Genomic DNA, 26,379 nt, shown 5'->3' on the forward strand with positions numbered 1-26,379 from the left:
GTGTATTGTACACTCTTCCACGCTAAAAAATTACGTATACAATTGTTTTAATGTAATTATGAATTCTCTATTTATTCGTAAATCTTAATGGTAATATGTGTACACAAACTATAACTCGAATAAATATGAATAATTTATTTAGATGGTGTTTGATTTACTAAAATATCAATAAGACATAATATAGGATTAAGCCGCGAAATTGTTTAGTAGGAGGGATTGACTATAACTAATTCTTACATAAATCAAACAAGAATTTTCTAGATAAAATAATAATAATATACTATAATTAAAGATTAAGTTATAAGACATATGTATCATGAACCAAATATAAGTACTATTACAAGTCTACAAATTTAGTCCAAATACAAGTTACTCCCTGTTCCACAATAATTACCACACTTTTTCATTTCGGTCTATCCCACAATAATTATCACACTTTATTTTTACTATAAATGGTAAGCAGGTCCCGATCCCACATTCAATTAACTTTTCAAAAACTTTTATTTATATTTCTTAAAACTCGTGATCACACTAAAAGTTACCATTGTTGACCCTAAAAGTTACTGGGATGGAGGGGGGTATAATTTTGCAACACTGTGAACAGTAAACAAACACCAGACGACTGTGTCTCCCCCAATTCGCAGAAGCTTAGTGAGATCCCGAAGCGTGGGATCAGTTTCCTTCCCGGTAATTTAATTGCGTAAACCAATTAAGAAGCTTGATGTATTTATTGTAATTTGCATGACTTGCTGTAGTGCTCAATCAACCATAATTCAAACTAGAAAAAGTTTTAGGGCGACGTGTTTTCATTTTAGGAATGAATTGTTGTGATTCACTGTTCTAGTTGTAATTCACTGCTTACTAATTTCAGTGAAACATTTAACTGAGTATTGAGCTTGAATTAACACAACACAGCAAAGCTATGGAAACCAACACTAAAATCGCAGCTCTGAATCATATCCATATACGGTAAAATGGGGGTATCTGAGAAATGGTTTTGGAGTGGACGGCGATGGGCTTTTGCTGCGTTTTTGGGAATAATGCTGCTACACAGCTTGGCCATTTTGCTTTTCACGAGAGGTTTCCTTCTTACTCGCACGGAGCTCTCCCAATATAGCGAATGCAACGACGTTGTGGAGTCACCTTGCTTTCTTCCTCCTCGTGATCAAAATACTAACGGAAGCTGTTGGAGCAAGCCTGTTGTTGGCCGTCTTGTTATCATTGTTCTAGATGCTCTCAGGTTAATACTTTTCGCAATTGCTCGCTGAGATTGATTTATTCTTTATCTGTTTGTTTTTTTGGCTCTTTTTGTTTCCCAGTGTTAATGGGGCGTTCTTATTGTAGGTTTGATTTTGTCGCTCCCAGCACATTTTTTGCAGGTATGTAGTCTTTTGCATTAGTATAATTTTCATTGTTTGCTTGCTTATTGCATTCTTGCAGATATTATTGGTTTAATCTTGTGTTCACTTAACCTAGGAGTTGTTTTATGTGTTTTCTAGAGAAAAAGCCGTGGATGGATAAGTTACAAGTGATGCATGACCTTGCTGCTCACAATCAATCATCTTCAAGAATTTTCAAAGCTATAGCTGACCCCCCTACCACCAGCCTGCAGCGTCTAAAGGTGAATATTTGGTATTTTCTTTTGCAGTAAGGAATAAGTAGAGGTGCATACATGTTATGTGGCTAAACCATCTTAATCTCGTATGATCATTCAAATACATCAGGCTCCGCAACCTATGTACTTATTGGCTTATGAAATTTTGTCTTTGTTGTCAGTGGGACAATGGTATTGCTCTTAATATATACTGATTCATCTAGTTACTATCTAGGGGATTCTGCAAAACTTCAATTTAATAATTGTCATGCCCCAAGTTTTTGTTTTATATGCAGTAAATGAATTGAGATTGAGTGCTCATAGTTGTTTGGAAAATTTTCTTAGCAAAAACATGTATAGGCTTAGTCATAGAGTGTTGAATATATCATTTTTGGTCTCCTGTTGCATCGTCTATTAGAAGATCTAAGAAAATCTTGCTGCTTTTGATAGTTTACTACAAAAGTAATCATGGTGTCTTCAACATATTGCACAAGCTAGAGCTTCATCCCAAGTCATGAGAGCAGTAGTAGGTGTATGCCTTGTATGTAGGTAGATTAGTTTCTTACCTTCCTCATTTCATGCAAGTGTGCAACTATATTTAATCAAACAATGCCAAATTTGTTCTTTTGGATTATGTTGCGTTCTATGAGAATTTGTAATGTTCTTTTCCAGTGCATCCATATTTCATGAATCATGAATTACAAAATTTCCACATCAACCAGTTCAGTGGGTTAAGAACCTCCTGATTCGATACATTAATGGGTAAAAACAATATTACTCCATATGCATCACAACTAACTTTAGATGATGTATGTTCATAGTTCATTCTATGATTGTTAATGTTTTCGTATCCAGGGCTTGACTACTGGTGGACTTCCCACATTTATTGATGTGGGGAACAGTTTCGGTGCTCCCGCAATTCTTGAAGATAACTTGATACACCAGGTCTGATTTATATCCGATTCTTACTCAATAACTGAACATTTCTAATATATAGTACTATTTCTTTTCCTTTTTTTACTTGCACATTTTAACACTCTATTTTGCTTATAGTTAGTTCAAAGCGGGTGCTGATGATGGGGGATGATACATGGGTGCAATTATTTCCAGATCATTTTGCTACATCTTATCCATTTCCATCTTTTAATGTCAAAGACCTTGATACGGTAATGTTATTTTTTATGATCATGAGATATACCCGTTTCTGTATAAGTTAGAATTTTATGTGAATTTTTGTTAGAATTAAGAAAGAATGCTGCCACTCAAAATAACAGGAAATAGGTATGAAATTGATAGCGAATGAATAATTAGAATTTTGGAGAAGCTTTCTCCTGCCAACACACTGCTTGCCAAGTCAAACTCAACGAGGGTCCTAGGAAAAGTCTCCCTTTATCAGGTGTGAAATATTTATTCGACCAACAGTTATGAGTCATGCAAGAGCCAATGGCTAAAACAGCCCTCGCTGCTCCCAACACTCGATGAGAGCATAAATTTTGTCAGCAATAAATCTATGTTAATTTTGATTCTGTATATTTGTTTGTTTCTTTGTATCTTTAATTCTTCATTACTTTTCATTTGTCAGGTTGACAATGGGTGCATTGCGAATTTATTCCCTGCCCTGGACAAAGGAGATTGGGATGTGCTAGTAGCACATTTTCTCGGTGTGGTGAGCCTAACCGTATTGTAGTTGCATTAACCGAGTTTGTAGCATTCTTTGGTAAATGATGATCTTGGCATACTGCTAATTATGGCTGATGCAATTGTAGTTGCCTAGATGGAACCATTTGGTATCGATGAAACTCCATCTTTTGCACTCACAATCTGTTTCTTAGCTTCCAAGTCCCATCACAACTGTAATTCTATTCGATCGATGCACATGTATTTGATCACTTCCATTATTCCCAAACCGTGTGGGCTTCATTGCGTCTTCTCTCTCACCCCTCCACACCCATATCCTCCCACCATGCACTTATATATGATACCTTATATAATAGCCATGGTACAGGATCATGCTGGGCATATATTTGGTGTTGACTCTGCCCCGATGATAGAAAAATTGGAGCAATACAATGAAGTTATAGAGGTACTTAAATTATTAATTTTCTGTTACAGAGTAGCTGCTAAAATCAAGTAGAGATGCCAATTAAAAAAAAACTATTTTCCCAGTTCAAGTTATAGAAAATCTTTTGACAGTATTTTCCTGGAAAAAATATTCCCATCTATTATAACCATGAAATGACATTTAATTAATGCCCCAGAGAGTTGTAGGAGCACTGGAGAGGCAAAGCAGACCTGGTGGTTTGCATGAAAATACAATGCTTCTTGTCATGGGAGATCATGGGCAGACACTCAATGGCGACCATGGGGGAGGCACTTCTGAGGAGGTGCTGTCTCTCTTTAGTTTCTCCAAGGATCTGTGATTACTGCTCAGTACTAATACCAGCAATATCCTATGCAGGTGGAAACAGCAATTTTTGCATTAACTACGAAGAATCCTAATACACTACTTGCTGCAGCTGAAAGTGCGTCTTGCCAATTGGATGTGGTATGCCTAAATCTGCTGACCATATCAATACTTTTGTATATGAAGAAAGTTTAGTGATCAGGAAATATAGCTGTACAGGATAAGAAATAATCTTGTAGGAAGAAATCTAAAGAAGTTGCAAGAGTTAAAACTCAGTTTGTATAATTGTGATCCTTTTACAAAAGTTAAGTTTCTTTGTGGACCCTTGACCAATTTTTCTTTGAATATATCCCTTCCTTTTAGCCTTTGAAATTTATCACACTCCCAAGTCTTAAAAAACAGAAACAAAAATTCTACACTGGCTACTCAAATAGAAATGAAGAGGTTGGCATGATGCGCCTGTCCTCACGGACATCTTGATGAGTTTCAGTAAGTTTTGTTGGCCGATACCATTAAGAACATGTAATATAGCTTAAAGCATGGTTAATAAAGATGATTAGAAATCCAAAAGTTTTCTCTCAGTTCTGTTGGTCCTGATAGCAAATTCGAATATAGATTCATGCCAGTGCAAATGCATAAATTTTCCCGATGCAATTCTACTTAATTTTAAAATAAAGGGCTTCATGTTTTCTAATATCATTTCAGTACTTTTACTCCTCTAATGATCGATATAATATTCGGTTCTTCCTTTAATACTATCTGTTTTAATTTACAGCACAGAAGGCAAGTTTGCACTAGCTCAATTCAACAGGTCTGTCAATTAAACTAATCTCAGGATGCTGGTGAGCTCAGTAATAACTTTGTCCAAATAATTGAACTTATTTTGGCCTGTTTTTCCAGCTAGATTTTGCTGCAACTGTCTCTGCTCTGCTTGGTCTTCCATTTCCTTTTGGAAGGTAATTGATACCAGAATCCTCTCAAATCTTGTTTGTTTTCTTCTTTGCTTTTATTTCCCCCGCACTTTATTTGGTACAAAGATAATGTAATGCGTGTGATACCTATGTTTGGAAAATTCAATACACTTCATGGCATGTCTTTCTGGAAAACTGTAGTTCTTCATTTCCCCTATGTTTGTTATAATTAATTAAATATAATTCTAAAGAAAATCTGATAAGATGACATATTTTCAGTATTGGGAAAGTTAACTCTGAACTCTATTCCTTGGCTGGTGGTACATGGAACCAAGAAGAGTCTATTACTGGTGATGATGGAAGTCCATCAGAAGTTCAAAGTTGGATGCTGAACTATGTGAATGCCCTTTGTATTAATTCCTGGCAGGTACACATTTCCTCATCTTTATACCACTTTTGGCATACAGGCCCGGCACCTTATATATTTCTTAGGTGATACTTGGTTGCTTGGGTTTTCTTTCGTTTTCCTTAACAAATAAAACCATATCCCTGGTGGTTTTTATCCTTCATAATATTATAGTACATCATTATGCTTCCCATCGTTCGCATGCAGTAGGGTAGCAGTGTGGTTCAAGTTCAAGTTTTTGATAGTGATAAAATACATACAACTTTTCTTTCATTAAGGAAGTTTTTCTTGATGTCAGAGGTTAAGGTTGTCCCTAATCCCTATGCATAGTTTTGTTATGGAAATATCAACGTTTAAAATTATGAAAAGGGCTCATATACACCACTAACGTTTCCTCTTAGGATGAGGTAGCCCCCTAAAGTATTTCTATGTACAAATAAGCCATTAATGTGCTTCCGGAAAGCAGCATTAAATATTTATTTACATAAAGAATAGATTGCTGCCACCCTCTTTTGTGACTCTGGGTTTGCTTATGTAGGTGAAGAAATATATTGATGTCTACTCATCTTTCTCATTAATTGGATTTTCGGATAAAGACTTGCTGCATGTATCAGAGTTGTATTCAAGGGCACAGGAGCTTTGGTCAATCACTTCAAGAAATATATCAGGGGCTTTTGTGTCACTGCCTTTAGTCAGAAATCAACTTGATGCATATTCCATGTTTCTGGAAAGTGTTGCTGCACTGGCACGATCAAACTGGACTGAGTTTAATTTGAAGATTATGGGAATAGGCTTTTGCATCATGTTAAGTTCACTTTATCTGAATGTATTTCTCATCAGGAGGCTGGAGAAGTTATGTGGGCTCCAGTCTTTTTTCTCTGGCTATTTAAAGAATTTTTTGGGGGTGAATCTTGCTTGTATTGTAATTCTGATACGTGCATGGAGTTTCCTTTCTAACAGTTTTATTCGTAAGCACCGTATCTTATTCTGATAATACTATGTATTATGGTTTTATCTTCATTCATTTTGCTATTTGTCTCATTCCTTATTACTTCAATGCAGTTGAAGAAGGGCGAGTGGCAAGTTTTCTCTTGGCAACAACTGCGATACTTCAACTACGCCATGCTATAATGAAGAAGATGATGCTACTTGAAGTAGGTTTATGTCATCATTTTTTCTTTGGTGACTTTGCTAATACACAATAACTTTGATGTTTTTCTCCCATGTTGTAAACCGATACCAATAATACCTTGCTGTTTGCTAAATTTGTGTTGCAACGTGCAGGCACTTGTGCTCTGTCTTTTGGTTCCTTTTCTGAGAATCAGTATCGAATTAGGCCAGTTGAAGCAGGCTGTGAACTCATTGTTCTTGAAGGCTGATTCTTCAAACATGCTGGGAATTGTCAATGATTCTGAGCTCTGGATGTATGTTGCTGAAGTTCTTCCAGTGTTAGCTCTTATTATCGTTGCATATTTACCGTTCAAGAGCATCACTTCTTGTTCTTCTCAGGGCATTTTGAAGTATGTTATTGCAGGAACTCTATTTAACTATATGCTCATACTCTTAAACTTGGCCTCAGAGAGTAGTTTACTCAGTCCAAACCTTTCACTTTGGCTAATAAAAGGAAACCTAATTCCTCAAGTGATTTATGCTTTTGGACTTCTACAACTCTCATTATTGGTCATAGGTCAACTGATTGATAGGGGGAGAACCTCAAACATGGAAGAAAGTACAGTTGTTAAAGCATTGGCCTTGATATCTGCATGTAGTTCAACCACAATTTTGTTGTCTGGAAAACAGGGCCCACTTGCATTCTTGGCTTTGCTGATTGGAGGTTCTTTCTCTACCTTGTAAACATTTTTTAGTTCATAGTGTATGTTATAATTCAGTGCGTTAGTTTCTTCAGTACTTAATATTAAGCCGATGGTAAATTAGAAGTTACCGCTGTGATTAAAATGTTTTCTTTGGCTCATTCTCCACAGGTTGGTGCCTAATTAGATTAATGGCATTGGAACAGAACACTAAAAATAACTCTTCTGGATCTTCACTCTTTTATGCCCTTCCAGTAACCCAATGGAGCCTTCTGGCCGTGTGCATGTTTTTCAGTACTGGTCATTGGTAAGATGCTTTGTGCTTCTCCCATGTTTTGAGTACATTGTGAGAATATGCAACATTGTGTGATCGTGATTTAGATTGTTGTTTAAGGCTTTACTTAGTATGGGGCATAACTATTTTTTTTTTGCTTTTATTAATTTAGGTGTGCTTTTGACGGCCTCAGATATGCGGCTGCATTTATTGGGTGAGAAGACACATTTTTCTTTTAGTTTAAATGCCAATCGGTAGTTTATTTTCTTGTATGTTACCAGTAAAGGCTTGGCTGCAGACTGATCTTGCATAGTTACTTTATAATTCACGCCATTACTTCTGTGGGTGTCTTGCTTTCTCCTTCAAACAATATTGTCTGAGCTTCATCTATTTCATTTTCAGATTTGACGAATTCAACCTTATTCGGCAAGCAATCCTTCTCACAATCGACACATTTGGGTTTTCACACGTTCTTCCTATATTTGGACTTCCACTCGTTGCACGCGGTTATTTGCTGAAGCAGAGCAAAATAGTATACTCTATTAGAATATGCCAAGCAAGTTTCATTTTCAAATGCTCTGTTGGAATTTGAGCTGTAAATTATATTATAATTCTTTTATTTTCTTCAGGTGTATTTGATGTATGGACTCATTACAGCCATAGCAACCACATTCACAATGCTATGTGTCGCAATACAAAGGCGGCATCTCATGGTATCCTCGTATTCTGAGTTTCTTGCAGTTAAACCAACTCTGTATTATTCACCCTTACATGATGATACCACTATATATCATTCATTGCAGGTCTGGGGATTATTTGCTCCAAAATTTGTGTTTGATGTGGTTGGCCTTCTTCTTGGAGACTTGCTGATATTTTTGTCCGCTCTGTATTATATTTCATGAAAACCGTTAACCTTTTCCAGTTTTCCCCCATCGATTCTTGTATTATATCTTGGAGATCTGCAAGGGTTACCTCCACCACACCTACTGGGTTGAAGGAGATGATTTCAAAACATTTGATGACGACACTTTTGACACCGGGGATGAGCTGATTCATCTGTCAACTTTTTGCAGTTTAGGGTTGTAGGTTGATGGACTGTATACATAGTGATGTACATCGTTTTACTTTAGAGCATCAGAGCAAATTTGTTCAGAAACTTTGTAACTTTTTTGACCTAGATTGATAGTTGCAGATTATTTTCTGGAAACTTCACTCTTTTTTACTGTGATTGAACCTTTTAGATCCACTGGATTTGGTTTTAATGAATTGGAAAGCTGCAATTTAAAATTAGTTTATGTATTGATTGTTTATAGGGAGTAGTATTTTGTAGATGGATAGCTTGTGACAGTTCAAGAAAGTAAAATACTTGTTCTAACAGCAAACTTTTACATTTTCTTTTGGTCAATTGGGTCTCTAAGAGCATCTCCAATGGCGGACGTCCGGTTGGACATCCGCGACGGGCGACCGGGACGTCCGCCATTGTGGCGTTTCAACTCGGACACGGACGTCCCGTAAGGATGTCGGATGTCCTCGGACGTTGCGGCGACGGGCGGGCGGACGTCCGCCATTGTGGCGTGGGTCGGACGTCCGGTATATAAAATTTTTTTTTAAACTCTATATATACGGCTCGTTGAACTTCATTTCATTCGCACCACTTGTGTTAACAAGTTTCTCTCTCTACATCTCTATTTTCAAGTATATCTACAATGGCTAGAGGTCCCCAATCCGAACCGAACCGGACGAACCGGCCCGGAACCGGAACTGTCGGCGGTGGTTCGAACCGGCACCGGAACCGCCGGTTCGGCCGGGCCGGTTCCGGTTCCAATTATTCGCTAACCATAACCGGTGGTTCGGAACCGCCGGTTCGGCGGTTCCCGGCACAATTTCAGGCCTACTCCTAGCCTTTTCAGAAACCGGGCCCACGGCCGCCGGATTTGACCGAAACCATGGGCGGAAACCGCCGGTTTCCACCGGCAAAACCGCCGGTTCCGCCGAAAACCGGCGGTTCCCGCCGTTTTTTCCAAATTTTGAAAATTCAAACGGACGCCTAAACCGGCGGTTTCCGCCGAAAACCGGCGGTTCCGGCGGTAAACCGGCGGTTTCCGCAGTGTTTTTCAATTTTTTTTTAAATCACAATTTTCCCCTATAAATACCCCAAATCCTCTTCATTTCTACTCACCCCATTCTTGTGTAACTGTGTTAATAAGAATTTCTCTCCCAATCTCAGTTTCTCTATTCTCCATTTCATAAGTATCTTATTGGTGAAAAAAGTGGGTATCTTTGGGGCAGATGGTACTGGAACACAAATTTATATATGGAATCTGGATGAATGGGGATCAGATTATAGTTTAAAATGAGAAGCTGGGTTCACTGGCGGGAGTTCGTTTCATCAGGCCATCAGGGTGTTATATTCATCTGAGTCTGACGATGAAACGAACTCCCGCCAGTGAACCCAACTTCCCATTTTAAACTATAATCTGATCCTCATTCATCCAGATTCCATATATAAATTTGTGTTCCAGTACCATCTTCCCCAAAGATACTCACTTTTTCACCAATAAGATACTTATCAAATGAGGAATATCTTTTAATGATCTTCTAAGTCTTTTTTGTCAACACTTGTAAGTTGTAAACTTGTAATTGTTGTAACTTGTAATTGTTGTAACTTGTAATTGTTGTAACTTGTATTTAAATTTTTCGATTTGTAATTGTTGTAACTTGCATTTAAATTTTTCGATTTGTAATTGTTGTAACTTGTAATTGTTGTAAGTAACTTGTATTTAAATTTTTCGATTTGTAATTGTTGTAATTTGTAATTTTAAAGTTGTAATTTGTAATGTTAAGTAATAAGTTGTAATTTGTAATTTTAAGTTGTAATTTGTAAATTTTAAGTTGTAATTTGTAATTTTAAAGTTGTTTGTAGTTTGCAATTTTAAAGTTGTAATTTGTAATTTTAAAGTTGTAATTTGTAAATTTTAAGTTGTAATTTGTAATTTTAAAGTTGTAATTTGTATCAATAAAATTGCATTTGAACATCGCTTTATTCTAATTTTATTTATGCAAATATATCTACATATTTTACTTGAATTACAAATTTAAAATGCAAAAAAAAAACCGCCGAACCGGATGAACCGGCCTGGAACCGGGCAAACCTAGGCGGTTCCGCGGTTCACGTGAACCGGCGGTTCACGGTTCCGGAACCGGAACCGACGATCCTTGGCCGGTTCGGTTCCGGTTCCATTTTTTTTCGAACCGGAACCGGCGGTTCCGAACTGTGGTGACGTCTAACAATGGCTAGTGACAGTGATAGCGAGGATGAATTGGAGGTCGCTATGGAAGGTGCGATAGATAGGCTGCTACACCAGAGGGAACAGCGGCGGCAGCAGGCGGCGGTACATCGGCCGATCCGTCGTCGAACTATAATACCCCGTGACCACATTGCTGCACATATTCGGTTGTATCAGGACTACTTCGCTCCGCAGCCGCGTTTTGGGGATGCCTTATTCCGGCGACGTTTTAGGATGCATCGTCCGCTGTTTATGCATATCGTGGGTGCTTTAGAGAGAAGATACCTGTATTTTAGGATCAGGGAGGATGCAGCTGGCAAACCCGGACTCACGCCCTTACAGAAGTGCACTGTCGCAATCAGACAACTGGCGTACAGAGGCGCGGCCGACATGTTCGACGAGTACCTCCACATTGGCGAGTCGACAGCCGTCGAGTCTCTGCAGAATTTTTGCGCGGGCGTGAGAGCGATATTCGGTGAGAGGTATCTTCGGAGTCCGAGCCCCGAAGACTGCCATAGTCTGATAGATATGCATGGGTCGGTGCACGGGTTCCCTGGGATGTTGGGCAGCATAGATTGTATGCATTGGGAGTGGAAGAACTGCCCCGCCGCCTGGAAGGGGATGTACACTACTGGCTTCAAAGCCAAGCATCCCACGATGATCCTTGAAGCTGTAGCTGACTACCGGCTGTGGATGTGGCATGCTTATTTTGGAGTCGCCAGGTCGAACAACGACATCAACGTTCTCCAGTCGTCGCCCCTATTCAATGCTCAGTGCAATGGCGTTGGTCCCGCCATCAGTTTCGTCGCCAACGGCAACCAGCACAATATGAGATACTATTTGGCGGATGGGATATACCCAAACTGACCCGTCTTTGTGAAGACAATCAAGCATCCGCTCGGACAAAAGAAGTCATACTTTGCGAGCCGTCAGGAAGCAGCGCGCAAGGATGTGGAGCGAGCATTTGGGAAGGGCGGATTGGGAAGGGGATGTCCTAGTGACGTGGCAGTGGGATGGGAAGTCCTAGTGACGTGGCAGGAGGTGTTTTTGGGAAGACCTAGTAGATGTCCTAGTGGGACATCCGCCCACTGGAGATGCTCTAACGGCCATATTAGTCGGTTAATTAATAACTGAAATCGAAGAAAATCAATTATTAATTAGTTGATTAATTGAAATTTTCAGTTTCGGTTCAGTTCCGGGTCGTGTTCGATGAAAAAACTGATTATTTATGAGTACTATTTTTAAGTGTATAGTTTATTTAGGTTATTTTAGATTAACTGAAGTTAGTAGCCTAACCGATTTCTTAATATGTTCGGTTCAAATTATCAATTTAGGTTGTATTTGAATTCAGTTAATCAATAATTTTGGTTCGGATATTCACCAGCCTTGCTAAAACATTACGATTTCAAAATCTTAGAATAATATTTCTTCCTTCGCAATATAAAGTTCCACTTGGATGACATAAGATAATAAATTTTGGATCTCATTTATATTATAGTTTTGTAGTGAAATATGAATTGAAATATTTAGTAAAATATGTGGCCCCATTTATCAAAAATTAAAGAATGAAATGAGACATCCTTTATTTTATAGACAAAGGAGTAGTATATTAATCTTTGCATTTTTGGAAATTTTTATTTATTTGATCCACAAAGAAATGTGTTGAAAAAGAATTACGCAGCAGGCCCAGTTAAAGAGGCCCAGAAAAAATCTGAATATTTTTTGAAGAGTTGTATAAACTCCGCCGTCAATTTCTATCATTCATCGTAAATTCGAAGAAAAAATTCAAGATTTTCTGCGTAGACCTGAGCTGAGTGCAGTAGATAATAATGAAGTTGGATGTGAATGCATTGAGGTATCTGACCAAGGATGATTTTAGGGTTCTTACCGCCGTCGAGATGGGGATGCGCAATGTTTGTTTCTCTTCTCCCACCAATTCCAATTATTTCTTCTTTTTTCATTATTTTTGTTTTTTGTCCAAATTAATCACCTTTTATTTTATTTCAGCATGAAATCGTACCGGCGGAGTTGATCGGCCGAATCGCGTCGCTCAAGTAAGTTTGTTTTTACTCGATATTTGAATTCGCCTTATTTTTAAATTGTGTTGTTCGATTTATTGTATTTCTGTATTTGTTGGCGCTTAGGCATGGCGGAACCTATAAAGTATTGAAGAATTTGCTCAAGCACAAGCTGGTGCATCACGACTCTTCAAAGTGTAAGTTTGTGAAAAGCTCATTGTTTTTGTAATCTGTATCTTAACATTATATATTTGGTTTATTGATCAAAAAATGGTTATGAATTTGGTGTAGATGATGGTTTCCGGTTAACATACTTGGGCTACGACTTTCTTGCGATCAAGACATTGGTGAACCGTGGAGTTTTTGCTTCGGTTGGTCGTCAGATTGGCGTGGGGAAGGAGTCTGGTATAGATGCCTTGCACCTGTTGAAGCTTTACTATGTTTTTTGTTTTTATAATCATAGATTGTTATTGATTATAGTTATTTCTTTTTTCAAGATATATTTGAGGTTGCTACTGAAGATGGCACAGTTCTTGCTATGAAGTTACACAGGCTTGGTAGGGTTTCATTTAGAGCAGTAAAGTCTAAACGAGACTATTTGAGGCATCGTAGAAGCTTTAACTGGCTCTACTTGTCTCGACTTGCTGCCCTCAAAGAATTTGCCTTTATGAAGGTCTGGTTATACCTCTCTCTTCTGAATATTTTGGATGGATTAATTTTTGTTGGAAGTTAAAGTGAAGGTGCTGAAGTTTGTTAATCTTTTACATCATTATGGCAGGCTTTGGAAGAACATGGTTTTCCTGTTCCAAATGCAGTGGACTGCAATCGGCATTGTGTTATCATGTCACTTGTCCAAGGCTACCCACTGTAAGTGTTTAAGCTGTGTGTGGTCTATAACGTATTCCTCTGGGTCGGTACAATGTTAATAAATGTTGCTGCTGTTGGTCATGTCTTAAAACTGATTTCCAGGTAGAAAATCATAAGTAAGAGAAATGTATACCTATTAAGACTCCAACTGCAATATTGGTTTAGGCTACTTTTGAATCTTGTTGTGGGATGGACTGGAATTGCTTCTGATCATCCTGTTTTGTTCAGTGTGCAAGTTAAGGAGTTGCCAAACCCTGACACGATCTTTGAAACAATTCTTGGTCTTGTTGTTCGTCTGGCTGAGCATGGGCTCATTCACTGCGATTTCAATGAATTTAATATCATGGTAAGCTATTGTTTTATGATTTCATGGTCACATTATTGTGTTTAATTGAATATTTATCCAGTGCATGTTGTTTTCTGCAACTTCTGATTGTCTTAGAAGCTAAAAGCGTCTCTTGTTATTGAGGTTCTACACATATTTTCATCCACCATTTACAGTTCATTATTTTCATTTTGTAGATTGATGATGATGAGAAGGTGACGATGATTGATTTTCCACAAATGATTTCGGTTTCTCATCGAAATGCACAGATGTATGTGCTGCAAACCCATTATGCCAAACAATTTATTTCAGAGACTTTAGTAAGGATCATATTCGAGATTCTAATTTCTTCTTTGTTTTAGGTATTTTGACCGCGATATTGAGTGCATCTTCAAGTTTTTCCGTAAAAGGTAATTGTTTAAGAAACAAATTGCTATGCTGTAAAATGAAAAAGGAGCTAGTGATGTCATGTCACTATAACTTTTACCCAAGCTCTTAAATCTTGGTCTAATAACACTTGCCTATGCTCCCTTTTGGTGTATACAATAGGTTTCACCTCTCTTTTGATGAAAAAGAAGTTGAAAGTGATGGTTCAGATTCAGAACAAAATGGAAGTTGTCGGCCTCGGTTTTCAGACATAAATAAAGTTTCTGGTTGCCTGGACAAGGAACTTGAAGCAAGTGGTTTCACTAGGAAGGATCAAGATGATATGGAGAAGGTACTTCCTTGAGCCTTTCCTCTGCCAAGTTTCTTTTGACAAAATGCTTTCCACTGCAAAACTACTACTAATATCTATCAATGTACAGTTGACACGTTCAATGGAATATTGAGTTGATTCCTCAAATTCTGACTCTGTTTTGATGTTAATTCCTCAGTTTGTTGAGGGGGATGTAGAGGAAGATCCGGGATCTGATTCCGGAGAAGGTGAGGATGAAGATGATACTGCTTGCCCGATAAATGATGCAACACTCCCACTCGATGGTCTTGAATCCTTGAGTTTGAATAGAGAGGTGCGTTTGCATTTTGGATTTAACTTAAGCTCAGAATTGTGTGTTTGCCTCTTGAATGTAAAAATCTCTCCTTGCAGGAAAGAGATAACTTACACGAAGGTGATTTGGAAGCCAATCAAAATATCGTTCATCATCCTTCCATCGAACCTAGCCAAAGTGGGGACATAGCCCTAGAAGATGGACAGGTTGAGCGCAATGATGATTCAGCAGACGATAATTCTGGTTCTGGAGAGGAGCAAGATGACGACGACCCTGAACTTGAAAAGCGTTTGACCAAGCAAAGACAACGTGCCATCCAGGCTGCCCGTGGGAGGAGGAAGGGTATAACCTCTAGAAACAGTTACAAGGACAAAGGTGGGAAGTCCTCTCATAATTCAAAGATCCAAAAACAATTAGGCAGCTGGTGAGGAATGGCTATCGTATTGTATCCTGTTGTGAAATGTTGAGGCAACACTAAGCATGAGCAGCTCGGATTCGCGAAGACATGTTTTTCCTGCCTGCAACTTGCAATGCATATGTCATGTAATATTTAATTTCATGATAGGGGATATATATTCTAATCCTGAGTCCAAACTTTCATAAATTTTGATCGTTGTTTTTGTTTAATAGTATTATCAATGTTGTGATTGTGTATTGCCCTGTTTTGTAGGGAATGAGCCATCGAATCTTATCAAATTGTACAAGTTTCAAGTCTCTGTTGAAAGGAGGGAGAGGAAATACTGATCAGATTGATTTTCTTAAACTTAATTAAATCAAAAGGATTAATTTCATAATTGAGAATAAAATTACATTCAATATTTCCATATATTTAAACAAAACATAAAATTTTTATAATTAAAAATAATAAATCAAACTCATTAATTTAAAAATTGAGAATAAATACTCTGTATTCCTTATGTTTAAAGCAAGCAAACTAATTTCTCGGAGCACAATCACATAGCACTCAAACCCTATAGGATAATAATGTAAAAACTTAGTGTAATTACACTCATTTTGCTTGAGACGAAACAAATTCTTTCTACCTAATTCTCATCTGTAACAGCAGACTATCTCGGGCAGGATGTTCGACGAAAAACAGAAAAACTTCTCCAACATTACCCCTCATCTTCCCGGTAGTGGAAGGAACGGAAAACTGCATCATGTTGTGCAAATCATGCACACAAAGCAACAGCATCAGCAGCAGCCGGTGCAGCATGCTCGCGTCTAGATTCCACAAACTTTTGGCGAAACTCCTCAAATGTTCCTTCCCTAATCGTGTCTCTAATCTTGCGAAAGAATCCCAGATAATGGTGAGTGTTATGACTGCAGAAATGAGGTAGACCCGTGTTAGGAAAATTGACAAGGATGCAAACTGCAATGGGGTTGAAGGAAATAGCTTCATACATTTCTAGTAGAATTTGTGCCAACATTTCATGAACGTTAAACAAGTGGTTTATATACGCCTTTGTATGATTCTGGCACGTGTAGCACTTGCAGCCCTCTAGAATTCGAGACGTGTCTTTCCTGCATAGTTAAATTTCGAATATGATGAAGAACGAAAGTATTATCAAAACAAATGACGAAGAACGACTAACAAGAAGATAACGGGGTATTTTGGTTACCAAGCAACATGGAATACATAGATTTGAGAAAAAAAGTCTCCTAATTAAGCACAAAACAGACCTGAACCCACTCGTCTACCAATCGTTTCATCATGCAACAAATGTCAAACACGGTGAGGTTACTTAAGAAATCATGAGACCAGAACAATAACCTGTAAATAGTTGCCTTCAAGTTGATCTTCGTACCATCATCTCTGATGGTGTCACTCAGCTTATCAACGGAACCATGTCTCTCAATTTCCTCTGAAGGAAATGTAAGTGCAAAGCCTCCAATTGTAAGATGGTATACATAACTGTAAAACATGGTTATCTTTGTTACAAATTTCTACTAAAAAATTACAAATAGTTAATATAGTTCATTAACTATAATAAGTACTCCGTATGTATTATCTGTTGAAAACTTCATGATGGCGGTGGTGAGTCAGAACAGTGGTAAAGCTAAGATTGAAAACGTACGTGGAGTTAAAAAGGTCGATGCCAGCAGCAACACCTTGCAAGACCTCCTCTGCAAAATTGGTTACAAAAAGACATTTAATAAGCAAAAAGTCATCTGAGCAGCATAGAGATCGTAGATGTAAACAGACTTGTTCTGAAGATAGAAAATTAATGAGATTTAATGAGTGGCCAAGATTTCTCGTGAAGATTCACCTGGAAGTCCAAGACCACTTATCTGGCGTGGCTTATCCTCGGGTAAAGATTCCTGAAAAATGTAAAGAAACACCAACAAAATGTAAATGACAAACTTGTCAAATACACTCAATTGAAAGCGAAAGGTTTGAATGGCTTAAATGACAAACTTTGGCATTTTTATTTAAACAACACTTCAAGCTAACAAAAATCAAATAGATAATAATTTACACTGAAGCAACATAATCCATACAATAACAGCACTGAGAAGAGCGGGGCGTTCATCCATACTCTCTCCAAGACCAAAGCCACCAATGTGAAAACCTGAACAATACAGTAATAGCTTTCTGAAAATAATTTTCAACCTACGCACAAGATAGTGTGTAGAATATATATAGACATAGCATAAATAAAATAAAGAAAGTAGCCATGCTTAAGTGTTGTCCATACGAAAATATAAGACTTGTAAAAAATAGACATCTAATAGGCAAACAAAATCATTTAGTAAAAACCAGCCATAAACACCTGAGACATTTCGCCTTGAAACTTCTTGTGCACAGTATTTCCGTTCATTGATTTTAGAGCCTCCTACGATGGATCCAAATACAGCTCCGCCTGTCTAAATTTCAGCGATTAATACTTTAAAAAAATGCATTAAGAAGAAAAGTCTCCATGTGAATAGACGAGTCCAGCATCATCACAGATGCATGTTTTCGAATTTCTTGAGTGGTTATGGACTACAGTTTTAACCTCTTTAAGAAAAGGATATATTCAGAAGAACAATTGCTATTCAATTTCATGCAATTGATCACATTTCTAGTAAAGCCCATATTTTTAATACATCGCAAGTAGAATATCTCAGTAAAGCACACTGAAGATGTAATATCCATTGCCAGAGAATAACTATAAATATAAACGAAACAAGTTTGGCACATACATCATTTGTTTTAGCCAACGTCAAGCAGTCGTCAAGCCATCTCATAGTACGCTGAATTGATGCTTTGTTTCTCTTGTCAGAAACCCAAGCAGGGACCTCATCAGCCAATGTCACCCACAAATCAGGCCTCATTGAAGAAATCATTTCCATATACTGTCCCGGTTTTATCTGCCAGAATTCAAAGTTGTCGACTGTGTCACACACAAGCAATTCAATATGTCTCAAAGCACAAAACTGCAAATTGTATACAAGAAAGCGGCCGGAAGGAGTCTCAAAGGATGCTCCAATCTTGTTGGAGCTCTGATGATCCGGTACAGATAAGATAGGATCGGCCGGATTGGCTGCAAACACAAGCTCCTTCAAACCAAGCATCTGATGCAGCCCTCCCATCTCAGATACCGCTTTCAACGATATGCCTTCCACACTGAAAAAGTCACAATCCAAATGGCGGAATTAGTACAATACTCCCCACGTCCCCGAAATATCATACAAATTTTGCCACTTTTATCCGTTCACCAAAATTAGTCGATTTCTATTATTGGAAACTTTTTTCACCACACCTTACACTACAACTCTATTCAATGGCACAACTTCAGTTTTCTCTCATACTTAACCAATTTCTCATTAAACCCATGTCGTATAAACTAACCACAACATTAATCATAAAAGCACACCAATAGTATTACACATTTACTTTCCAGACCAAAAAGTCAGTAATTTAAACCCAAATTTTGGCACAATTATCTTCTGATTCTATGGAAAACAGTCTTGATTATAAAAACTTAACGAGTACTTATGCAGAAAAAAAAAGTTTTTTCTTCAGCTGAGACATCCATGATCCAATCCAATTGATTCACCTCTGTTTAAATGCGAGAGGAAAAACAAAAATATAAATTGAAGGAAAGCATAGTTAGGTAGGGCGTACAAGTGAAGGGGGCTGAATTGGAGGAGGCGGGAATCCGGGGAAGGGAGAGTAGAGAGGAGGTCGGGGGAGATGAAGGCGGGCAGACCCTTGCGCGTGCTAAGAAGGAGCGCTGGAGTTTCAAGGGAAGAGGCGCCCACCTGCAACACGCCGGAGCGACCGCCGCCCTTGCTCAGTGCCTTCACGCTGAAATTCATCCTCTCTCTTATTTACTTTGTCCCTCTGCTTGGTTTTGGCGGGCGGCGGCTGCTTCTGCTTTTTATAGGTCTTTTTCTTTTGTTTCAACTTTTAAAAAAAATATTTTACGTTAAATTTACTGTATTAAAATTCTTTTTCATTGTTTTTCTATTTATGGTAGGGTTTTTTCTTTTTTCGTTCTAGACTACGATTATCATTCCTCGAGTGTACTAGGCTTTTTTTAAATTCCGACTTTGGGAGAGACGCATAACCCTCATGCGTCACTCGTTAATGAAACGCATGACCGTGATGCGTCTATGGGTAAGACGCATGAGGCTCATGCGCCTTTCAATTTTAATTGAAAGGGTAAAACGCATGACACTCATGCGTCTCTCCTATAAATGTAAATTTGCTCCGTAGCTTAGTGGTAAGAATTATGTGTTGTCATTGTGGAGACCTGGGTTCGAATCCCAGCGGCTACATTGCAATTTTTTTGGGAAATTTCTAGTACATATTTATTTAAAAGTTAATTAAAAGGAGTATTTTATGTCAATTTCTAGTACATAATTATTTAACATATTTATGTTAATTAAAAGTTCCAATAATTTATTTGATAACCGTTTTGAATTGTTACTAATTATAATTTTTAAATAGTATTTTGTACTAGTAATTACAATTTTTTTGATTAATTTCTAGTACATACTTATTTAAAAGTTAATTAAAAGGAGTATTTTATGTCAATTTGTAGCACATAATTATTTAAGATATTTATGTTAATTAAAAGTTCCAATAATTTATTTAGTAACCGTTTTGAATTGTTACTAATTACAAATTTTAAATAGTATTTTGTACTAGTAATTACAATTTTTTTGAATAATTGCTAGTACATAATTATTTAAAAGTTAATTAAAAGGAGTATTTTATGTCAATTTCTAGCACATAATTATTTAAGATATTTATGTTAATTAAAAGTTCCCATAATTTATTTAGTAACCGTGTAATTTTTAAATAGTATTTTGTACTAGTAATCAAAAAAATTGCAATGTGGCAGTTGGATTCGAACCCGGATCTCCACAATGACAACACATAATTCTTACCACTAAGCTATGGAGCGAATTTATGTTTGTAGGAGAGACGCATGAGTGTCATGCGTTTTACCCGTCTTTCAATTAAAATAAAAAAAAATTGAAAAACGCATGACCCTCATGCGTCTTACCCATAGACGCATCACGGTCATGCGTTTCATTAACGGGTGACGCATGAGGGTCATGCGTCTCTCCCAAAGTCGGAATTTAAAAAAAGCCTAGTACACTCGAGGAATGATAATCGTAGTCTAGAACAAAAAAAGAAAAAACCCATTTATGGTAATGTACCACGTTAATCATTAGAATCCTATAAATTGCGAAATTGGGAGCATTTACAAATTTCAGAGCATGTTTGTCAAATTACTTATCTGATTAAGGAGTTTTTGTCAATTGTAATGACAAAATTGAATATTCCCCATGATAAGTTAGTATTTTCTAGTACTACTGGACTATAGTAGGAGTATTTTATAGTGTAATCAACAAATTTATTATTCTAGTTCTTTTTTTAATAAATAGTTAATGTGAATAAAATAAAGTAAGAGAAAATAAAATAAAGTCAGAGAAAGAATAACTTATTTACATTATTTTATTATTATTTCTCCACTTTAACTATTTATTATCATTTTTCTAAAATGAGTGCATAAAATGAAATGACTCTGCTATTATAGAACGGAAGTAGTATTTTATATAGAATCCCATTTATTGTTCACTTAAAAAGACAATTAAGTGTTGCTTAGTTAATTGGTAAACTTTTTTTCTTCTATCTAATAGAAGTAATAGATAGAAAACCATTGTTGATAATCTTTGGGGGGAAAATTTAAAAGGTTAGAAAGAAAATGCAGGACACAAACTGCAGCTATGAATATAGAGTATGTGTAAATTGCAATTGTAGTACTCCCTCCGTTCCATAGTAATGGAGGCGTTTCTTTTCGGCACGAAAATTAAGAAAAATTGTGTTAGGTGAGTTAAGTAAATAGAGAATAAAGTGAAAAATGAAAAAGGTAGAGAGATGAAAAAAGCAAAAAAGTAAGAGAGCATAAAGTAAGTGTGGAAAAATGTGTTGACTTTTACTAAAAAGGAAAATGACTCTATTACGTACAAAAATGGCAAAATGACTCAATGATTATGGAACGGAAGGAATACTATTTACTGATTCGTAGTATATAGATTCCATTTATTCAAAGAAAAAATATTTTTAGGATTTAAATCAACATTCTTTCTACAAAAATCATCTTTATGAAAAAATTTATGTTGTTCGTGGACATGTGGTGATTGAGGTTTTCACGTCACATTGTGTCAAATTTGATAGGGAATAATAGTTGAAAATGATTTGTACACTAATTTTGATATGAAAAATGGCTTCTTAACATAACTGGAAAATATATATTGCTTATACGTGTGACATTTGAATAATGTCATATAAATTTATATAGTACAGTATAAGGTTACATGACGAGTTGAGAATGCCAAAATCCAATTTTAAGACAATAATAGTACATATAGCAGAAGCCGGAGCACAGCCAAGAATGATGAATTGCTGTTCAATTCATCGAAATCATAATACTAATCGAAAAGCAAAATGCATGAATTCGTATCAAATGCTGTTGAAAACAGCAAACAGATCACCGTGGATGTAATCATTGTCGACCAGGCTCACCAAGTAATAGCTGCTCTTCACCTGAGCAAGCACATAGTAACGAGTCACACAAACTTGCTACTTTCACAAAAATTGCGATTATCGACATCTAAAACTTCTTACCTCCTCGATCACCTTTCGGGATGGGTCTGCTTCAGGGTAGAGATTAGCCCACACCCTCGACCAGATTTCGAATGCTTCGTCCTTCCACACCACGAAGCTTGCGGGGTCGACAACGGTAGGCTGGATTATCTCCTTTGCGGGGAAGACACCCCATGTAACCGCGTTCACGTCGTTGTTGCTGACATTAGACTTCAAGGTCCCTTCTTTGTTGACAGCCAGGTAGGTAAGACTGGGGAACTGTTTGCATTTTTCAACAAGAGCAGTCAACCTCTCCGGGGAGCAGAAAAATTCTACGTATGCCTTCTGATAGACATACCCTCCTGGCCCTCCCCATCCTGTATACCAAGTTTAAATGCAAGAAAATAAATACTAGCTCTTTCGTACAAGAAACTCGAGTCACAAATCATCTTTCAGTTTTACGAAAAAGATGTTCCATTTTGTTTATGTATTAAATAAAACTAAGAAGGCTACATGATTTTCCCTATAAGCTGAAAGAAGATCAAAAGACAAGGACAGAAAGCTGCTCATAAGTTTAAATCTGACCGTGTAATACCTACATGAAACTATCACAGTTGAAGCTGGATCATGCACACGTTGCAAATAGCCACACAACCACTACCTTTTAGGACGCACAAATAAAGTACATGTATAAGTACACATTTATACAGAAAATATTCTCTTACCAACAGTTGGAGAGTCGGACTTAGCTCCGTTAACAGCAGGTTGGCTGTTGATAGTGAGAAAACCTTTCAAGTTAATATTACCCAGATTCTCATTAATGATTTTGGTCTCTGGCTGAAGCCCATCTAGCTCAGACCATGGACTGCTTCTGAGTTTCCCAAGGCAGAAGGACATAAATTTCTGAGGCATTAAAACCATTGTAAGGACTCAATTAATGATTTTCAGGAATTTCAAGTTATTAGAGATGTAAGGATTATACCTCATAAATATCTTCAACGCTTTTCAAAGGAACAGCCCATTCTTCTTGAAGCTTCTTGTCACGGGAGCGTGGTCGCATGAACTGCCAGAAAATTACAAGATTCAAACATAAGAAAAAAATGTATAAGAACTAGGGAAGTATAATCTATATAAATGATTCCATTGTGAAAGTCAGAAGAAATAATTGCAAAAAATTTGCATGACCCAGCATCACCAAGATTTAAAGAAAAATGAGAATGCTGAAGTCATAAAAAATACTTGCAAAATTGCATTAACAATGACAACAATGCAATTGACAGAAGCAACAGTGCAAAAGTAGAGAAGTTTTTGCAACAAGAAACAGCAAGTAAAGAACGATTTTGAATGAAAATGCATGCCTGATAATCTGTAAGTGCTCCATATGATGCATTCTGCGAATCTCCCCATCGACCATGTGGGTATTGGTCCCAACCAATAGTTCGGGATATATAGCTCTTAGGACGATTAGCCCTGACATAACAACAAATAATTAAGGTTATATTAACTGGAATGTAGGTAAGAATATCCAAGCTTATTAACCTCAATAAAAAAACTTCAATTACCAGAAAATTGGGCGAACATCTTCTTTTACCCTGAAAATATTTGCCGGGCGTCTCCATGGTAGAGACCTTGAAATTTTGGACTCCTCAATCAGTCCAAGATTCTGCATTGGAGTTATAGATGAACCACGGATTTTTATTCGATTGTTAAAACAGATCTTAGGTTTCTGAAGCTACAAAACTTATAGATTGTGAATACTGAATACTAACCGCCAATATTGCCAAAGCAGATTTCTCCATGTTTAAGGTATAGAGATGCAGAGTTCGGATCCCACTAGCCAGAATCTTCTTGCACATTTCTGTTCCTAGGTGAATACCGTAGGCCCTAACAGCCTCTTCATTGTCCTTGATAGGCTCCAAGGCCTCCATGACCTCAGACGGGATCTAATGTAGGAGATATATAGTAGTATAAGTAAATATAATTGAATTGATCTACAAATGGCATGAGCAGAAACAAATGCAACATAAAAACCACTAGTGCTATTTGTTAAACATACATGTACCACAATGAATTCTAAATCCGATACTTCAACTACAAGATGCATACCAAATTATCTTTAACATAACACTGGACTCATACCTGACCCTACCCAGTGCCCATATATTGCATAAATTGAACAAGAAGCGGTGAAAATTTTCCCTAGTGTTCTAGAGCTTGATCATATATCTGACACTAGAGTTTGACAACACTACTGATAACAGTTAGGAGAGATGCAATCAAGAAATTAAAATAGAACAGCAGAAAAGCTTGTAAATAATGCCCATTCTTCTGAGTTTGTTCTGACTAGTATCACATACAAATACAATTGAATCCTAATATTTGCAGTGTTGATTTGCAATCAGGTCACCGTTCCTTATGAAAAATCACTTCATCGTGCACAATGGTTTGCAATCACTTCTTTCCGTTTATGCAAAGATCCAGGAAAAACACTAACCAATCTAGTCCATAGTTTATGATTGCATGGTGTTCCATGGTATGCAGACTGATCTTAAGTGTTAAAAAGAACTTACTGTTTTCTAAGAGGTAAAAAATCTTGATCTCATTCTTTCCTATCCCAAACCACTACTCAGATACACAAAGGCTACCCCAATATGAGAGAGTTATAGAAGACCATATCTAACTGAATTACTGAAAAGACGCAGCAAGCAATAACAAAAAATATCTTACATACATGAGCAGTTCGACTCATACCTTAGTTTTGCAGAAACCAGTCATGCGAATAAAGCCCTTGTAATTGTTAATGGGCATAATGCCAGGTACAATCGGACATTTTATTCCAATTTGACGGCAGTCATTCACAAATTTAAGGAAGATGTCAGTGTCGTAGAAGAGTTGAGTTACAATGACATCAGCTCCAGCATCAACCTGAAGAGGAAAGAGCACCACAGTGGTGTAAATCCTTGGAGAACTCGTACATATTGAGTTCAATCAAATACTCCTATATAAGAAGGCAAATTATAACAAATGGTAAACTCAGGGGGAGCAGTAACCTTTTTCTTGAGATAAGCAAGATCACTCTGATATGCTTCCTCCGGTGCCAATCCATTCTCAATAATGTCAGGATGCCCCTCTGAACAATTAAGGAGTGCATAAGAATCAACCCCATAACCATGGTCACAAATATGAGCACATTTGCACAAAACTTAATTTCCAACCAGTATACATGAACATGCTAAATGATTACTATAAACTAACTCACATAGTCTCACTACATAACTATACAAATCAATATTTCTACGTGCATATACACATATAAGCATATGTCAACATATCCAAACCTAACAAAAAATTCGAACCTGGATAACCGGCAACAGTAATCCCAAAGTAGTCGCCGTACTGTGCCCTCATATGCTTGACCTGCAAACACGCACCAAATCAGCAATTCAGCAGCAGCTTCACATACATTGCTTACAACATCATAAGTTCAAACGCGATCAAACTTACGAGATCAAGCGCGCAAGCAAAGCCTCCCTCGACCTGGACGAACTTATCCTGACCGTGCGGGGGGTCGCCGCGGAGGGCAAGCACGTTCTGAATCCCATTCGACTTGATCGTGGTGAGAGCGTGGTCGATCTTCTCGACAGGCATGTTCGTGCAGGTGAGATGCATCATGCTCTCGACGCACACCATGTTCTGCATCCGCTTGACGATCTCCAGCGTCAGATCCGCCGTGGAGCCGCCGGCGCCCCAAGTGATGTCGCAGAAGGCGGGGTTGTGCGCCACCATCCGCTCCATCTTGTCGAAGAGATTCTCGACGCCGTCCTCCGTCTTCGGCGGGAAGAACTCGAACGAGAACACCACTCGGTCGTCATTCGCCGCAGTCGCCTCCTGGATCTTCTCTATCACCTTCATCTTTGCTACCTCCAACAAATTGAGCAAATCCGATTCAAACTATCAACAAAAATGCAATTTGATGGAAATGCAGAGGGAGGAACCAATGCGAGATGCACACAGCTGAACAGATTCTCCGAAAAAGTAGAAAATTGGATCAGATCTGCGAGCAATGTGCGAAATCTCACTGTGTGAGAATTGGTATTTTAAGGGAGGAGTGAAGGTAGGTAAGATAGAGAAGTATCTTGGTAAGGGGCAAAATTGTCTATCTAGTTAGTGGCCTATGGATTAAGTTGAACAACCGCAGAAATTCGACCACCAACCAACAAAAGGCGGATGATATGACGGATATAGCCTCGATCTCTTTAGATTTGACTATTTAATTTGAAATGGAATCGACAAAAATCGATTTTTTAAAATTTCAAATCATAGTCATCTCCAAAACCACTATGTTTAGAGGAGTACTGTTATTTTAGAATAATAAACCAAAATAATCACTTTTTAACTAAAATATT

The 26,379-nt window shown here is 37.5% G+C and overlaps 4 protein-coding genes across 8 annotated transcripts; 2 read left to right on the forward strand and 2 right to left on the reverse strand.

The window, feature by feature from the left end:
- The first annotated feature begins 608 nt into the window (after nt 1-608).
- LOC121808616 (GPI ethanolamine phosphate transferase 3-like) lies at nt 609-8,695 on the forward strand. 5 transcript variants are annotated; one of them, XM_042209193.1, is made up of 21 exons: nt 609-687; nt 872-1,240; nt 1,345-1,379; nt 1,500-1,621; nt 2,450-2,538; nt 2,640-2,760; nt 3,177-3,260; nt 3,600-3,677; nt 3,853-3,978; nt 4,053-4,139; nt 4,774-4,809; nt 4,899-4,954; nt 5,189-5,336; nt 5,854-6,283; nt 6,378-6,469; nt 6,600-7,149; nt 7,298-7,433; nt 7,573-7,614; nt 7,803-7,956; nt 8,030-8,113; nt 8,204-8,465. In XM_042209193.1, exons 2-21 carry the CDS (start codon nt 975-977, stop codon nt 8,300-8,302), a joined length of 2,835 nt encoding a protein of 944 aa, XP_042065127.1. In that variant the 5' UTR covers nt 609-687; nt 872-974; the 3' UTR covers nt 8,303-8,465. The 5 variants fall into 5 exon arrangements, with proteins under 5 accessions (XP_042065127.1, XP_042065125.1, XP_042065126.1 ...); XM_042209191.1 differs by lacking the exons at nt 609-687; nt 872-1,240; nt 1,345-1,379 and having other exon boundaries at nt 1,570-1,621; nt 2,450-2,539; nt 2,648-2,760; nt 8,204-8,242; nt 8,323-8,695; XM_042209192.1 differs by lacking the exons at nt 609-687; nt 872-1,240; nt 1,345-1,379 and having other exon boundaries at nt 1,572-1,621; nt 2,450-2,539; nt 2,652-2,760; nt 8,204-8,242; nt 8,323-8,695.
- Nucleotides 8,696-12,410: 3,715 nt separating this feature from the next.
- LOC121809860 (serine/threonine-protein kinase rio2-like) lies at nt 12,411-15,540 on the forward strand. The gene is made up of 12 exons (XM_042210687.1): nt 12,411-12,600; nt 12,695-12,741; nt 12,832-12,902; nt 12,997-13,110; nt 13,203-13,378; nt 13,484-13,572; nt 13,801-13,918; nt 14,095-14,168; nt 14,260-14,307; nt 14,447-14,615; nt 14,773-14,907; nt 14,985-15,540. The coding sequence occupies exons 1-12, from the start codon at nt 12,517-12,519 to the stop codon at nt 15,312-15,314; spliced, it is 1,455 nt and encodes a 484-aa protein (XP_042066621.1). The 5' UTR covers nt 12,411-12,516; the 3' UTR covers nt 15,315-15,540.
- A 192-nt stretch (nt 15,541-15,732) lies between these two features.
- Nucleotides 15,733-19,228, reverse strand: LOC121806713 (queuine tRNA-ribosyltransferase accessory subunit 2-like). The gene is made up of 10 exons (XM_042206840.1): nt 18,998-19,228; nt 18,322-18,496; nt 18,073-18,240; nt 17,661-17,754; nt 17,389-17,459; nt 17,157-17,208; nt 16,965-17,013; nt 16,661-16,801; nt 16,291-16,410; nt 15,733-16,209 (listed from the first exon to the last, which is right to left on the reverse strand). The coding sequence occupies exons 1-10, from the start codon at nt 19,189-19,191 to the stop codon at nt 16,059-16,061; spliced, it is 1,215 nt and encodes a 404-aa protein (XP_042062774.1). The 5' UTR covers nt 19,192-19,228; the 3' UTR covers nt 15,733-16,058.
- A 2,391-nt stretch (nt 19,229-21,619) lies between these two features.
- LOC121809854 (methylenetetrahydrofolate reductase 2-like) lies at nt 21,620-26,089 on the reverse strand. Its single transcript, XM_042210678.1, has 11 exons — nt 25,478-26,089; nt 25,330-25,390; nt 25,024-25,103; nt 24,725-24,898; nt 23,743-23,916; nt 23,536-23,636; nt 23,332-23,443; nt 22,956-23,036; nt 22,699-22,876; nt 22,016-22,350; nt 21,620-21,934 (listed from the first exon to the last, which is right to left on the reverse strand). The coding sequence occupies exons 1-11, from the start codon at nt 25,883-25,885 to the stop codon at nt 21,851-21,853; spliced, it is 1,788 nt and encodes a 595-aa protein (XP_042066612.1). The 5' UTR covers nt 25,886-26,089; the 3' UTR covers nt 21,620-21,850.
- Nucleotides 26,090-26,379: the final 290 nt, after the last annotated feature.

This window comes from Salvia splendens, chromosome 6 (genome assembly GCF_004379255.2).
Source record: "Salvia splendens isolate huo1 chromosome 6, SspV2, whole genome shotgun sequence".
NCBI lineage: Eukaryota > Viridiplantae > Streptophyta > Magnoliopsida > Lamiales > Lamiaceae > Salvia > Salvia splendens.